This window comes from Labeo rohita, chromosome 13 (genome assembly GCF_022985175.1).
Source record: "Labeo rohita strain BAU-BD-2019 chromosome 13, IGBB_LRoh.1.0, whole genome shotgun sequence".
Lineage (NCBI taxonomy): Eukaryota > Metazoa > Chordata > Actinopteri > Cypriniformes > Cyprinidae > Labeo > Labeo rohita.
The window spans coordinates 20,785,480-20,803,211 of NC_066881.1; the positions used below are offsets into that span (position 1 = coordinate 20,785,480).

General features: G+C 35.6%; 1 protein-coding gene across 1 annotated transcript; it reads left to right on the forward strand.

Moving 5' to 3' along the window:
- Positions 1 to 120: 120 nt before the first annotated feature.
- Positions 121 to 7,258, forward strand: chst3a (carbohydrate (chondroitin 6) sulfotransferase 3a). The gene is made up of 3 exons (XM_051126206.1): positions 121 to 627; positions 4,943 to 5,129; positions 5,212 to 7,258. The coding sequence occupies exons 2-3, from the start codon at positions 5,050 to 5,052 to the stop codon at positions 6,389 to 6,391; spliced, it is 1,260 nt and encodes a 419-aa protein (XP_050982163.1). The 5' UTR covers positions 121 to 627; positions 4,943 to 5,049; the 3' UTR covers positions 6,392 to 7,258.
- Positions 7,259 to 17,732: the final 10,474 nt, after the last annotated feature.

Genomic DNA, 17,732 nt, shown 5'->3' on the forward strand with positions numbered 1-17,732 from the left:
CTAAGGTGCGTAGTTCGCACATACAACTTTTGCCCCTTTATTTATTCAGCGAGTGTACGGATTCAGTCTCCGTAAACGAACGCAGCGTGCTTTATCCCAGATTTCAGCCCTCTCGACTCCCCACTGCAAAAGGGGGATGAATGAATCCACGTAGGAGTGTCCCAGGGCCCTCCTCAAACAGAAAAGCCCTTGTGAACACTCACACTGGGGGGTTCTTACTTGACCACGTGACCGTGTATCCAAGGATAGCCCAAACTTGGAGACCGCCGAGTAATGGACACGTTTTCCAGCATGCTGCACCGGAAAAAAGCGCAAATGGAGATAAATTAATAAAAGCCTTTCTTCAATGCCGAGAGCATCTGGAAATAACTTTAGGAGTCTTCAACTAACGAGTTCCAGCAAAAAAATGTCTAAGTTGGAACTTCCTTAACAATAAATGATCTCCTTTTGTTCGTGGAAATAACAGGGTCCGTATTATCAAACATTAACTTCACAGTGTAATTAGCGTTTTCACTTTAATAAGTGCAGTACTTTGGAGTCTTCACACACGCAGAGGAACAATGTGTACCAAACGCGATCACTCGGGATGCTCAAGATGAACTACTGGAGACCCGTTCAGTCTGTAAGGTAAGATTTCATTCAGTCTTGCTGGTATAAGTCCAGTCATGGCGAAGTTATTTTTACTTTAAAACAGAGAAGAGCAGAGTATTAACTTTCACCTCTGCCAAAGTTCTGTAAAAACGTTAACAGCAACTTTACTATAGTAATATGAGATAGCTCCTTTCTGTCTTTTTATCTCACATTGTAAATACTTTCTAAACTTTGATTTTTTTTTCTCTTTTCTGTCTTTTTATTTACCTCACACAGATCTATCTATCTATCTATCTATCTATCTATCTATCTAAAAATGACTGACTTTTTGTGAGTTTCATATAAATCAGTGATGTGGACAAATTCTAATTTAATCTAATCTTAAAGCTACTCTAAAAGATGTATTACAGAATTGTCTATATTCCTTGAAAACAAAAATGTTGAAAACAAATTTCCTTGATCATTAATAAAGTGGTTGAAAAAGGAATGAATTTCTTACTGCATATTGTGACTTTAACACCACTTTGAATTGATATAAACATTGATGTGAACATTTACGGCAGCAGTTAAAGCATTTTTTAAATGCAATGATCATGTTACCATATATTACCTACTAATTAGCATTGATTGTTGTCATTACACTCAATCTCCTCAGTTCATTCACACTGATTAGTTCAAAACAGCAAGTGAAAGTCATGGTGTGGTCTTGCTATGTGTGTGCGTGTGTGAGAGAGAAGCCATTTGGTGCCACGTCTCTTTAAGGTTTACATTTTGTGATATGTCCATGACAAATACAGCCCCTGTTGCTGTTCCCCTCCTCCACCGCTGCTGCAGCTGCAAGTCGTGGGCCTAGGCAGCACAAGCGAGCCTGTCACTGGTGATAGTGGATTTATCTCATATAGAAGAACTCCAGCTAAACACTGCCTATCTCCCAGAAGGCGCCATCACGCACTGCTGAACCGCAAAGCGCTCCGTAATGAAACAAGACAAAAACACAAGGATGAAACATGCTCCCTGGCCCCAGACTGCACACTCCTCTCTGATACCCATGCTAACTCACTTCCTGTGTCATGTTTCTGACAGAAAATGCCACTAGATTATATCTGTGTAATACTCCTGGATAAAAAAGTAGCACTGTCCCAAAGGTTTAAAATGATTGACCGTACGTCACAGACCAGTCCGAAAGCATCAGATGCACTGTAGTTTATTTTAACAAGCTACTGATGTGTATCTTCCGTCTCTGGGGAACAAATCAAATCGAAGTATGCTTTTACACAATGAAAAATAAACCCAAACACTGCTAGGGTGGGATTATTTAAGCATTTTTATTTCTAACACATCTATAAGGCTGTAAGATAAGCCATTAATGTAATTTGTATGGGAATGATGAACAGAGTGATGTCCGTTTCTGCTTGAGCAGATCATCAGATTTGTCAAATGCTTCAGTGGTTCTTGAATATGTAAAGATTTCAGCTCAACCGCCGTGCCTGACAGTTTGACGGCTATGGCATAATAAGCCCACATAATTGGTTTATATTTACTTAGACTGCACACTATCATTCCTTGACGGCTCGAAAATTGTGTCATATCCTAAATGCTAGTCTTTGTACAGACAAATTGCATGGCATTTACCTATGACAGTTTTCCCACTGCTACACGTCTTATTTTACGACTACAATATTGCACTGGCTCTCCTCGTGTTTTTAGCACGGTTTAGGAAAATGTCACATTCTGTCTGGCTGAGGTCTGTTAGGTTTATTTGCACAGATGTGGTCTTGATATGGTCCAGATTAACCCTGTCAACCGGTGTTGTTTGCATTGCTGTGAAGGTAACACAATGCGTTATTGCTAGTAAACGACAACCCTGAATAGAGCTACGTCTGGTTATGGCAGCTCACCTACTTAAAGCCATTCGGTGGGGTTATCTGGGGTCAAACATGCCCTTAAGCTACTGGTTTTATTGCAACACAATAGCCCAGTATATTTGTAGTGGTGTCATTCCTTTACCATTTCCCTAATTTCTTTACATTAGGAGTTTTTATACTCACCTGTTATTTACAGTAGTCAACATTTGAAGTGGATCAAAAAAAGTTCATCAAACTTGTCCTAAGACAAGAATGGGTATTGTTTTGGTTTTGGGACACCTTTTATGAAAGGTTTTGATCCACTTCAAATGTTATTTACTGTATATATGTGACCCTGGACCACAAAACCTGTCATAAGAGTTAGTTTTTCAAAACTGAGATGTATACATCATCTGAAAGCTGAATAAAAAAGCTTTTCATTAATGTATGGTCGTTAGGATAGGACGATATTTGGCTGAGATACAACTATTTGAAAATTTAAATTTAGTGATATAACTGTGATAAAGCAAAAAATCAGATAAAATCCTTATAACATCAAAACAAGGGTTTATTTAAACAGGTTAACCAAAACTTCCCCCACAACAGCAACGATGAACAAATGGCTTGTGGATTCAAAGGTCAGACCAGTGTTTTAATGTAGCTAATGTTCCATCCATCCTAAGAAATATTGTATTGTATATTAAAGAAATGCTACAAGAATAGCATTGTGGACACAAACAGTAGACCTAACTCTTAGAAAATGTTCTCTTTGTCAAACAAACAAAATTCCACCCACACCATCTGGCTTCCAATATTTAATAAAAACAATTCAAACTTGCTGCAATAGGAAATGTCATTTCCTTTTGACGGTGGGTTGCAGAGGCCAAAACATTCTGTAAGTACAAAGTTATGAGTTTATTTTTTGTTCTGAAGCTTGAAGATCACTCAATTCTCATTCTGATTCTTATCATTTTTATTACTTAAAATACTTAACATTAAATCAATATGATTAAAAAAAACATATAGTAATTACAGTGATTAAAATAGCCTACTATCTATTTGTGGTCATTTTTTCAGTTTTTTTTAAAGAAATAAATACTTTTATTCATCAAGAATGCATTCAATTTATCAAAAATGACAGGTAATCATAATGTTACAAAAAATTATATTTCAAATAAATGCTCTTACTTTGCTGTTCTTTTGTACTTGATATTCATTGACGAGAAAAAATGTATTACAGTTTCCATAAAAATATTAAACAGCACAACTGTTTAAAATCAAATCAGCATATTGGAATGATTTCTGAAGGATCATGTGACGCTGAAGACTATAGTATCATCACAGGAATAAATTGCATTTTAAAATATATTAAAATAGAAAAGAGTCATTTAAAATTGTAATAATATTTCACAATATTACTGGTTTTGATCAAATAAATGCAGCATTTGAGACTTCTTTCAAAAACATTGAAAATATAACTAGAGCTGTCACTAATGATTATTTTTGTAATCGAGTAATCTGTCGATTATTCTGACAATTAATCGAGTAATCAGGCAATTATAAATAATTTCTTTGAGGTAATAAAAATAGACCTAAGCAACCAATACCCTTTAAAAAGACTTAAAATACATATATAATAGCAATGAAGCAATAATAATTAGTTCAGATAAAGTATCAAAAGCAAGTAATCATATGGTTTTATTAAACAAAACTGTTAAAACACATAGAGCTAATGTACATGACGCATTATAGAAATGACTGCAGAGGGCATGATGGGCAGCGGCTCAGACAGTGCAGCGGCCTGACGATTGTTTTTACACTTTAATATTGACTAAACAACATTTAATTAAAATGTCCACTTAATCTATAATATTTGGCCATTTTCTTATGACAGAAATGCTACAGCCACTGTAATTTCTTGAATATGTGGACATCAAAACGTATAAACTCACAGCGAAGGTGTTACAATAGATGGAGTTTGAGACACTCTACACGTAAATGATAACAGTTTGTGTGGTTTCTCGTCCGTGGAAATCGCCACTTCTGGTATTTTGCTGGTTACTTAACACTGGCAAAACGCAATTGAGGATTTTTTTAAAAAAAATCAAGTACTTGATTTCAAAACCAGGAATCGTGACAGCTTTTGAGCAGCAATGTAAATACTAATATATTTAATATAGTATATATACATATTTAATTCTAAAGAAGTACTTTCTATGATTCATCGTGATCCACAGTATCTAGTTACCAAAGAGAGACATTGTGTTCTGCGGACCTCATCATCTCTCATCATTCCACATTAGTGGAATTACTGGACAGGTGATGACAGTGCATGCCGCTTGTTTGGGAACAAAGCTGAAATTGTCTGTGTCTGCTTATGCTCCCCTGTGCCAAACGGTATAAATCTGTCACCGCTTGGAATCAATACATAGGGCTGGTGTGTTAGTGAGTTTTATGTCTGTGTGGAAATGGTGCCAAAACTCCTGTCTTGATTTTGTTTATTGCAGATGAATAGTAGACCCAGGTTCTGACATGAGATGAACCCAAAACAGTCGGCATCAGCGACTAATTAGCAGTCTGTGGAGGCATTTCCGAAATCGAAGTTCATTTGAGAATGAGGAACAAGTATGCAGTCATCATTATCTGCATTGTGGCACTTGTCATCATTGAAAAGGAAAACAACATTATTTCAAGGTGAGAATTTTTGGATAAACTAAAAATACTGAAATGAAGTGTTTTACAAAAAATTAATTTTACATCACGTTAAAATGTGCAGGGTCTCGGACAAGCTGACACTCAGACGGAGCCCGAAGACGGAGCCTCCACTGCCCTACAATGCTTCCGATGCTCTTGTAATAATGGACGACAACGGTTCCTATCCCGAAGACCTGTATGCTGAGAACGCCATTCAGGCAGGGCGAAAGCACATCCTCTTGATGGCAACCACTCGCACAGGATCTTCCTTCGTTGGCGAGTTCTTCAACCAACAGGGCAGCAACATGTTTTACCTCTTTGAGCCGCTCTGGCACGCAGAGAGGATGCTATCGATTGGCTCGAGTGGGACAAATGCCAGCACTTCTGTTTGGGTGTACAGGGATGTCCTACAGCATCTCTTCTTGTGTAACTTCTCTATGTTGGAGCGCTTCATCAGCCCTCCTCCACGGGACCACATCACCCCTGCCCTGTTCCGCAGAGAGTCTAGCAAGGCCCTATGTGAGGAGCAAGTGTGCTCTCCAGTTGTAAAAGACGTTTTTGAGAGGTACCATTGCAAGACGAGACGTTGCGGGCCGCTCAATCTGACTTTGGCGTCCGATGCCTGCTTAGGAAAACAGCACAGGGTGATCAAAACAGTGAGGGTCCGACAACTAGACACACTTCGTTCTCTAGCAGATGACCCTCGGTTGGATATCAGATTCATCCAGCTGGTTAGAGACCCTCGAGCCATCCTCGCATCAAGGATGGTGGCCTTTGCAAGTAAGTACCAGAACTGGAAAAGCTGGGCAGTGAATGGAGATGTTCCTATAGAGGATGAAGAGGTCAAACGTCTTGAAGGAAACTGTAATAATATCCGCATCTCTGCCGAGTTGGGCTTAAGTCAGCCGGAATGGCTGAAAAACCGTTATATGCTAGTACGCTACGAGGATATCGCCAGGTACCCCATGCAAAAAGCAGCAGAAATGTACAGTTTCACAGGGCTTCCGATGACGACACAAGCACGGGATTGGATCCTCAAAAACACGCATGCATCAACCGAGACAAGTGGGGTGTATTCCACCCAAAAAAACTCTTCAGAACAGGTGGAGAAATGGCGACTTAGTATACCGTTCAAACTGGCCCAAGTTGTACAGAAAGTCTGTGGACCGACCATGAAACTTTTTGGGTATAGATTTGTAGACAGTGAACAGACACTTTTGAATAGATCTTTTAGTTTGCTTGAAGAAAAACAATTTATCTAGACACAGATTTGACATTTTTTGATGCATACATTGTTACAGGACAATCAAGCGTGAAATATGACAATGTTTTGTTTTTATTTGTGAACTAAAAATATGCATAGCAGAGACACTGGCACACTGTAGCACACTGGGATGTTGCTTATACTGAGGTACTTCTGGCATGCATCACCTGATTTATTTAAACATAAAGCCTAACTGAGATTATTATGAGTGACTGTAGATGCCTTCGTATTAGATACAAAGTTTGATGAGGACAAAAATCATCCATACTCAGATGAGACACGATCTGCCTGGGAATGTAGGTATGTTTGTGTGTACCTGAAAACTTTCTTTTTCTGAAGAAAAAGCTAATCATTATTACACAAAAGGGAAGCAAAACAAGCAGGCGTTTTATTTATGTGTGGTGCAGATGCTGCTAAAGTAATGTGTGGTCAGCAGAGTTGTTTCAGGCTGCTTTGTTGAAATTAAAGCACAAAATTGGCTGTGGGAGTTTGTCATCTCTTATTATTGTAAGATATAATTTATTTTTTCAGTGTATCTAGATATTAACTGAGGAAAAACTTCCACTGTGCGAAGAGGCAGTCAGTATAAAAAGCAGCTTTTGACATGCAGCTGTGTTCCCGGAGTACAATCGTGACATTATTCTCTAAAAAACTGAAGTGTAGAATAGACCTCTGTCCATCCATATTTTTACATCTGTTTAATATTTAATTTTTTAAAGCACAAAAATAGTACATGACAAGAAAAGTTTGGAAAATTTAAACTTACATGTCTTTATGCTTAGAAACTTTCACTAAAGTTAATAGCTTAAAAACTAATTTTATTCTTCTAAAATAAATAAATAAATAAAATGACTCAACTGTCATTTCTAGTGCCTGTATGGTTTGTCACATATAAATTTGGATCAAAATACTCAACAGCAACAGCAAAATACTGAAGAAAACACCAACATTTTCCAAAAGCATCTACTTCTTTGCCACACAGGAATAGTAAACAAAAAAAAAAACTGCATCAGTTTCTTCAGGAGCTATACTATGCATCCTTCACTGTTCTCTAGCTAGTTTAATGGTAGACTTTTAAAAAGCATATCATTTTTAAAGGAGAAGTCCACTTCCAGAGCAAAAATTTACAGATAATGTACTCACCCTCTTGTCATCCAAGATGTTCATGTCTTTCTTTCTTCAGTCGTAAAGAAATTATGTTTTTTTGAGGAAAACATTTCAGGACTTTTCTCCATATAATGGACTTCTATGGTGCCCCGAGTTTGAACTTTCAAAATGCAGTTTAAGCACATTCCCAAATGCGGTTGTAAATGATCCCAGCTAAGGAAGAAGGGTCTTATCTAGCGAAACGATCGGTTATTTTCATTTTAATAACATACAATTTAAATACTTTTTAATCTCAAACATTCATCTTGTCTTGCTATGCCTGAACTCTGTGTATTATGGTTCAAGACAGTTAGGGTATGTCGAAAACACAGGGTATTTTAAGGGTGTTTGAAAAACCCTCAAATCCTTAACAAAAAAGGTAAAACAGCAATATAGGATGAATTTGAAGTTGAGGGAGAACATGACATGAGAGTTTTTTGACAAACCATAACTGTCATGAACCGAAAAACTAAGTTCAGGCAGAGCTACACAAGATAAGCGTTTGACATTTAAAAGTATATAAATTGTATTATTTTTATGAAAATAACCGATTGTTTCGCTAGATAAGACCCTTCTTCCTTAGCTGGGATCATTTACAACCGCATTTGGGAATGTGCTTAAACTGCATTTTGAAAGTTCAAACTCAGGGCACCATAGAAGTCCATTATATGGAAAAAAGTCCTGAAATGTTTTCCTCAAAAAACATAATTTCTTTACGACTGAAGAAAGAAAGAGATGAACATCTTGGATGACAAGGGGGTGAGTACATTATCTGTACATTTTTGTTCTGGAAGTGGACTTTTCCTTTAAAATAGGTGGATGGCATTTAGTTTCAGCGAAAGCCCTAATGCCAAAGCTATTTCAAACATCACAGTTTTATTTTTAGAATGACTGTGAATTATTGTTAGGAAGCACATGCCACAAGTCTTATGTGACCACAAGTCTACACAGACATTCTCAAAATAAAAGAGACTGGGAACAGTGATATTTTCTCTGCACACATAATTTTACAATATAATCTCAAAACAGTTTTTTTGAGAACAAGTGATCTCTGCACAAGTAACTTTACAATCTTATCTTAATTAAATATCCACATCACCCTCAAACTATTTCCTGGCCATGGGGACCTAGCATGCCAAAGATTACAGACATCTGCACTGATAATACAGTGGTTCTTTAAGAAAATGTTGCATTTACACTCTTAAAAATAAAGGTGCTTCACGATGCCATAGAAGAGCCTTTTTTGTCTAAATGGTTTCATAAAGAACCTTTAACATCTGAAGAACCTTTCTGTTTCACAAACGTTCTTTGTGGCCAAAGAAGGTTTTTCAGATTATAAAAAGATAAGAAAGAGATGGTTCTTTAAAGAACTATTGACTGAAGTGTTCTTTTTGGAACCAAAAATGGTTCTTCTACGGAATCGCTGTTAAGAACCTTTTAGGCACCTTTATTTTTAAGAGTGCACGCATGCAAAAAGCACATCATGCACAATACAAATTCACACAATGTTATTCACGAAAATAATAAAACACACATTTGTCATATTTGCACACCAGGACATGCTTCTTTAATTGTACTGCTGCTTTCTTTTTGCAACAATAAATAATTTAAGATCTGTTATTGCATTAGCTGGCACTATAAATGTGCATTCAAGAGTCTAGCATCTGTTAAACAAAGAGCGAGAGAGTGCGGAGTGTCTGTCATCACACTGGTATTTCACTAAATATGGGTTTATTGTGATCCACCAGTGTTGCAATATCCCTTGGAGTGAGAATCCCTAATTTAATGAGTCCACTGGGAAATTTTGCATTGACAAAACAGTGAAGCTTCCGCTCTGCTTCAGCGTATGTGCAGTGATCGTCGCATTGTGAAAGCTGATTTCCACAAGGATGAACTGAAAAATCAGTTCTCCAAGTGAAAATGTTGTGACGCAAGTATGCTGAACAGAAAGTGTGATTTATACCTGAGGATTTCTGTTGCTAGTTCACGCTGAGGACATATGCAAATGACTTGTTTCATTGGCACAGGTCTTTCCTCTCCACAAATCAATATCAAACACATCTCTGATGTTCATATAAGACATGATGGCTTGTGAAAACAAATGTCACAGTATTTTCCTTTTCTAAGTATGTTTTCTTTAACTCATTCTTCACTGATTTGGGAGTACTGTGAGAGCGTTGTGCAGGCAGGGCAACAGGAAATCAGTTTCGATGTGTATGTGCATGTGTTCCACTCTCTCAGGATGTGCCACACCTTCTAAGTGGCGCACTGTCCACACTAGGGCTCAGACGGCCGTTGAACAGGCCTTTTATACTGTCTTTCCAAAGCTTCCAGTCTGTAAAGCACACAGCGTTGCCTGTTTACAGCTCTGAAGCCTGCTGGCCTGCTAAGGCCTGAGCTGACTAATCGTATGCAACACAGAGGGATTATTCCACTCTCTCGAATTGACTCATTGATGCCTCGCAAATAACGTGAGGAAAAAATAACGTCTGAAACCGGACAAAAAGGTATTTGTGAAGAGGAAAAAAAAGGATGTGTTTATGGAAAAAATTCCTTTCAGGGTATTTTTGAGTTGTTGCTTAGTCATGCAGTCTTGGGTCTCACTGCTGATGTTTATCTTTAGTGTCTGGTTGAAGTCTTCACTGGAAAAGCGAGGAAAATACGTGGCTTGACCAGAGAGAGAGGGCGTGAGTCGGACGGTTCTGACTTGTCTGCTTATGCCAATAATTACCATCAACAAACAATAAATACAGGCCCTGGAAAGCCCTCCAAATGATAAAGTTTCCATTCTTCATGATCTCAGTACTTATACTTCTTAACATTACTATTAATTACAGTGTATTTTGACGTGTGCAGTTGTGCCTGCAACCATAATATTCATAATACGTTACAGGTTACAAAATATTAACACAAAATAACTGGCCATACTGAGTATAAAATGTACATTATACAATAATCATATAAATAATATTGTTTAAATAATACTAACCCTAAAATTTAATAAAATTGCAATTTTGCTTATATACAGAGATCCTGTTCCGATATTGCTTAACCCTTTAAATGTCACAATAAGAAATATTTTAAGTCATAGTCCACACAAAAATGAAAATTTGCTCATCATTTCAGATCATTTCAAACTTGTATGACTTTCTTTCTTCTGTGGAACATAATAGGACATATTTTGCAGAATGTTGGTACCCAAAAAGTTTTGGTTCCCATTGACTTCCATTCTATTTTTGCCCATAGACTACAATTAAATGGGAAATTAAATTACCAACAAATCTGCTTTTAAGTTACAAAGAAAAAAGAAAGTTCTACAGGATTAGAATGGCATAAGGGTGAGTAAAAGAGAGATTTTTATATGGACTATCCTTTTAAAGACTTCATTTATTTATTTATTGCTTTATTTATTTATTTTCGTTTCTTTCTGTATAAAAGCTGCTTTTTCTGAGTGTCGTATTATTGGACTTTTTTTTTCATTCTGAAAAATTAAGTAACCTAAACCATTTGGTAAAGACTGTACGCTACTGTTCAAAATCAGTAAAAACATTTTAAAGAAATTAATTATTTTATTCCATAAGTATAGATTAAATTTATCAAAATGTCAACAGTGACAATGTTACAAAATATTTATATTTTTAAATAAATACTTTTCTTTTGACCTCCCCAATTGCTTCCTAATTCTTAAATATTTATCTTGATTTCCACAAACAATATCTAGTGGTTTAAACACTGATAATAAAAAAAAAAATAGCTGAAAATTCAGATTTAACATCAAAGCACACACACAAAAAATCTTAAAAACATATTCAAATAGCAAACAATTATTTGAAAATATAATAACATGTCACAGATGTTACATTTGATCAAACATATGCAAAACTGGTGAGCAGAAGAGAGTCTTTTTAATAACATTTAAAAATCCCTCAAACTTAAAGGGTCAAAATACCCAAACAATGAAGGTGTTTGACTAAAATGGGTCCAAAATAGAAAACACCCTGAAGCCTCAATTTCTTCATGCGATTCACATGTTTGTTGTCCTGTGTGACAGTAGAGGGCAGTGTGCACTAGACAATAGAGCAGCTCTGAAACAGGTCAGATTCTCAAAATAACCTCTCACTCCTTTAAACACCCACATCAAAAGATGATTACTTTAAATTGTAAAAGTTCTTCTGAGAGTTTGTGGGATCGTTAATCTTAAATCACACTAAAAGAATTGTCTTCTGCCACAAACGAGATACAGTTTCATGGAATAATGAATATGACAAACACACCGTTTGTATTTTCAATACAGTAGGTTTGGAAAAAGTGTGTGTGCAGGAGCGTGACTGCATGCCGACTTTCAGTAGAGCGGATGTGAAGAAACCGCTCATCAAAGGGTGTGAGGTCCAGCACTAATCCGCAGTTAATGGCGGACAGGGGTGCCCAGCCCTATCGCTCTGTTCCTAATGGGCACACCGTACCAATATCCAGCCATCCACTAGCCACAGACTGTCCTCAAGCTGCAGAAAGGACATAAAAATAGATGGGTGGGTTCATGTATGTGTGTATATATATATATATATAGTTACACTATTAGAAAAAGAAAAAAAATATTTTATATTTTACATGAACAGTGTAATCAATATTCCATTTATTAAAGCCATGTATGAATCTTATTTTTAAGTATTTTACATTTATTCCAAAATAATAACTCATGGCAGTAATAGTTTACACAATTTTTTTGTGAACTTATGCGCAGCTATTCTTTTTAATAGTTAACCTTCAACTAGTTTTACATTTTTTGGATCATCAGTCATCAACACTCGGTGAACACTGGTCACAGACATTTCATCAAGCTGATTACTCACTAAAAACTCACACAGAGCATGTTTTCATGCCATTTTAAGTCTTAATATGACTTAACAAAGTGGTTATAAATAAAGTGTGTTAGTTGTTTACTTACTTTTTAATTAGGCTACGCATTAACGCTATTATATTGCTCATTCAGATTCAGATACTGACTCCCGAAGGGGCGGGGTTTATCTCATTAACCAATCACAGCCGAACATAACCAGTCATATCCAATCATATTACGCCTCCACTTACGCGACTTTTCCCACGTTTTAGGAGGTCTGTTAAAACTCAATGGACTCAGGGGAGGAGAGAGAGACGTGGACTTCCGCTGTAACTTTACCTGCTGGTAATGTTATATTTTGTTTTATTTTTCTACACTATATATATATTTTTTCTCATCCAGTATTATTACTGTGATGGCAAAGCTGAATTTTGAGTAGCCTCCTGTTTTTAATTATGGTGTCTGCATATGTCCTTGTTATTGTTACAATTTGATTTAATTTTGAAAGTAAATTTAATATGGACATTTGTATTTTCTGGTAATGAGGACAGACTGTATACAACTAAATGAATAAGGTACATTTGTAAATGCTAATTTCAAACATCCACAAACATCTAGTCATTTGTTTGAGAGGCTGAAAAGAAGTCACAGTAATGATCAAAGAAACCTCAAGACCGCAGACCATAAAAGACCTAACAAGCATTTCCGTGGTCTGCGGTTGTCTTTTAAAACTAATAAAATGGGGTCAAGCTTCGGTACCGCTCTCATAATGAAAAAAAAAAACATTCAGACAATGTCCTCTTCCATAACCGTCACTCGTCTTTTCTTGAAAGAGTTGTTCCTCTCTTATTATTTGGCATATTAGGTCTAAACATTGTAGCTTTCTGCGAGCACTTTCATGTCTGGTCTTTAATGAGTGATTTAATGCCAAAGGAAACAGCCTCTATCAGCGTGTGTTGTGGAAGGGAACGTTCTGTGCACGGAGACGTTTTGTGTGGGCTCCAGCCAGGGCATTTTTTATAAACTCTTTCTTTTGCATTCAAGGTCACTGATACATAAATTATTTGCACTACTGCTTTAAAATGTTTACAAGTTTGGCAGAAGTCAGTCTCTTTGAATGTGCGGCAGTGACCCTGTCCTTCTCATTATTACTGCAAACAATCAAAATACACAGATACAAATCAGCTCACATTTCCATCCCAGAATGAGCTGGCAGTGCAAACACAGATGGTTCATGTCCTCTTCTCAGATAATATGTTTTCTGATTATTTTCTTTGCCGCATCTCTTTAAACGGCCAGTTCTGATAAAGGTAGCTTGGGGCGAGGGCTTGGAGATCCTGTTTTTTGGGGACCAATTACAAGCTAAAAGCGAGCGGCTTGGTCATGTGTGTGCTGATAGGAGGACCTGGCCGTCTACACGACAAACATCAGCGCTTCCCCAAGCAACCCTGTCCCACCTCTAAACCCTCCCACTGAAAGACATATGCAGGGAAGACACTTATGAATATTTCAAAGAGATTAGAAACCAAGCGTTGAGAGGTCAAGCATGTCCTCAAATCAGACCAGCCCACAATCTGAGAGCAGTGAACTATGGATGTCGGTCATGGGAAGATTTATTTGTATTTTAAAAAAGACGCCATTTGATTTGAGCTTATATTTAGATGTAAACATTTGCTCAAAAAATATTTGATGTTCACTCCATCCATAAGACCAAGTTATCTAACTTCAAAACAGCATCAGTACAACCAATACTTCATCATTTATTATGCGTGTGAAGATCCTGAGATTGATACTGTCTTCATTACATAGTAATCTTTATTGAGCTGTCTTTTGGTGAATACTGGTTGGACTGACACTTGTGTCTATGGCTGTGTTCTTTTAATTAAGCAAACTGGGAGAAGTAAAGGAGATGCTTGGCAGCTTGTCAGGAAAATGGCATGTCAGGTCTATTATGGTCCCTCACAGGAGTGGCGTGCTGTCCATCATCTACCTGTTCTGGCTGTGGACCTTTCCCTTTGGATTCCACTGTAATGCGAGATGGTGGACATCTGCGTCTGGCTGAATGAGGAAGAGCTTTACACAGTTCTCTGATAATACAAAACCCCTATCATTTACACGAGCTTTCTTCTGCCATTGTGCTGCGAAAACCTGCGGCTCGTAAATCTAAAAGGGGATTTGTAAGCACTAAAGAAGTTGTACGCCAAAATATATAATATAAATATATAATAATTGCATTCTTAAATAATGAAAACAAAAATGAAATAAAATACATTTACACAAGTTTTATTCTGCCATTGTAAAACTTGTGGCTCGTAAATCTAAAAGAGGACTTTTAACCACTAAAGAAGTCATACTCCAAATTAGTAAGAAATTATATAATATAATTACATAATGACTACATTTATAAAGAGTAATAAAATAAAACATACCTTCACACAAGCCTTTTTCTGCCATTGTGCTGCAAAACCTGCAGCTTATATATCTAAAAGGGGCCTTCTAACCACTAAAGAAGTTATAATCCAAATTAGTAAGATATTATATAATATAAATTACATTATAATTACATTCTTAAAGAATAATAAAATAAAATAAAATAAAATAAAATATACATTTACACAAGTTTTTTTTTCTGCCATTGTGCTGCAAAACCTGCAGCTCATAAATCTAAAAGGGGACTTCTAACCAGTAAAGAATTTATACAGCAAATTAGTAAGAAATTATATAATATAATTACATAATAACTGCATTCTTAAAGATTAAAAAAAACAAACAAATAAAATACATTTACACAAGTTTTTTTTTTTTTTTTTGCCATTGTGCTGTGGCTCATAAATCTAAAAGGGGACTTGTGACCACTAAAGAAGTTATAGCAAATTACTAAGAAATTATATACTATAACTACATAATAATTGCATTCTTAAATAAAATAAAATAAAATTTCAGGAATTAAAAAAATTGGTAAGACACTTGAACATCCAACAGAATGTATAATTTAACTCTTGGCAAAAAGTTTTTTTTTTGTTTTACTTGCTTTTATTCCCCAATACACCTTTATTTAACATTTTTTAAACTTTAATATTTTTGTTTCCATGGTTTGCAGTGTTACTTATAGTTTTTATTAATATTCTGAATTAGATTTTATTTTTATATTTTGTTTTCATTTTAATATTGGTTAAAGTTTTAATAGTTTTGTTGTGTTTTGTATTTTTTATGAGGCTTTGCTTTTTAATATACAGTTTATATAGTATATCTATATAGTTTTTATTACAGATTTAGTATTAGTTATTTTAGTATAAGTAAATTAAATAAACTAAATGAAACAGAGTTTTTTACATTCAGTTTAATTTATTTTACTTTAGTTTAATTAATTTGAATTTATTTAAATGTACAAGTACATTTCTTTTTTTTATGGTTTCGTTTTAGTTTTTAACTTTTAGCTATAATAATCCTATGGCTTATGTTTGATTCTTGTAGTTTATGAACACAAAAGTTTCTCAATTTTGGATTTTGCTCATACTTTTGTAAGCTTTGTTTAAACAACAAAGTAATCCAAGGAAAGTTCCAAAAATCTTCATGTAAACCAAAAAGGAAAACAGGGACATGATGTACATCGGTTTACCACAAGAGCTTCACTTTTCCCTTTTTTTAAAACGTTCCAGAGGACTTCTAAAGGTTGGTGGCACGCTGTGAGGTCAACACTTTGCACACATAAATAATAGAGAGTTTATTCGTCACTGACACACTATCCAAAGGCGCCTCGTAAACGCAGACCCATCAGTCACTCTCCTGGGAGAACCTTCTCAAATGACCTGAACTATGATTAGTAATTTCTGGATTATTTGTTCTACTCTTGCAATATTCATGCTCTCCGTAACAGATATCATGACATTTTTTTCCTCAGTGTGAGAGGGAATCCCACGCCAGCCGCAGAAAGAGGACATCTATTAGCCCACTAAAATAAACATTGCATTTTTAATTGTTTTAGCATTGCCTAATGCATCATTCAGCACAATCTAGTACGCAAGAGCTCTTTCCCTCACAATTTAGCTGACACAGAGAACATCCTTGTTGTACTCGTCTATAATGCATGCAAAACAACTTATCGCAGAAATTATGATGGGCTTCCCACACTACGGAAGAAAATTAAATATGTGCATATAACAGCGTTATTATAGTTAACTAAAACAATTAAAAAGTATATTATAAAATAGTAAACATTTCTCATTTTAATTTAGCTTCATTTGATGTACTAAAATAATTAAATTACTACACACAAAGTAGACTAAAACTGAAATAACATTAATAAACATTCTACAGATATTAAAACCATTAACTAAAATAAAAATGTAAATAGAAATGTAAAAAATATTTGAAAAAATGTAATAAAATTATAGTAGTATCTGAAGTAGGGGGGTGAAAACTTTTGGAATTTGAAGATCTGGGTAAATGTAATTTATTTTGTCTCATGGGAAACATGTAAGTACTGTATCTTCTGTAGCTTATAAAGGGCAGTACTAAATGAAAAATATATGATATTTACACAAAATAGGAAAAATGTACACATCTTCATTCTGTTCAAAAGTTTTTTATATCATGATTCCTTCTGAAGCATCAGTGAGTATTTGAACCTTCTGTAATAGCTGCATAAAAAACAAAAAAACAAAACAAAACAAAAAAAAAAACAATAATAATATAACACTGGCAAATACAATAAATATATAGTTATTTTTCAGAACTATTACTATTCATTTATTTAAACTTGGTAATAAAAGCTTTATTATATATTATTAAAACAATAATGGGCCTACTCAAACACACTCTTGGGACATTTTTCTTTCCTTTCTTGTCACCGATAATAACACGTTACTGCCGTTGTCCCCAAATCAAAGTGAAATCAGACCCTAATTGGTGTGTACATTGACATGCAGATGATTAGCGGTCCTAAGGGATTGATAATGGGAAAATCAAACGTTTAGTTCTCGTTTCCACCAATCACAAAGAATGTCAGCGCGCAAGTTGTAAAGTTTCCTGACATGTAAGAAAGCACACTTCACCAAGTCCATTTCCAAACGTCGCGGGCTTTGATATCCAGCTCAGTGAAACTTGTGACTGTTTTAATTAAGGAGGAAATACAATGAAGTGACAGAGTTAGAAAAGGAAATCACATTCAGCAAATGCCTTTGTTTCTTACCCTTTCACAGTGCGTTAGTTTCAAAAGCACTCGCCAAGTTAAAAAAAAAAATTCATTTTTCCACCATAAAGCAAGAATACAGCAACATAGTACAGAGAAAGACATCCTCTTTGACCTTGAAGACCTGTATGTGTCTTGCTGACGATTCAAAACAACACACATACA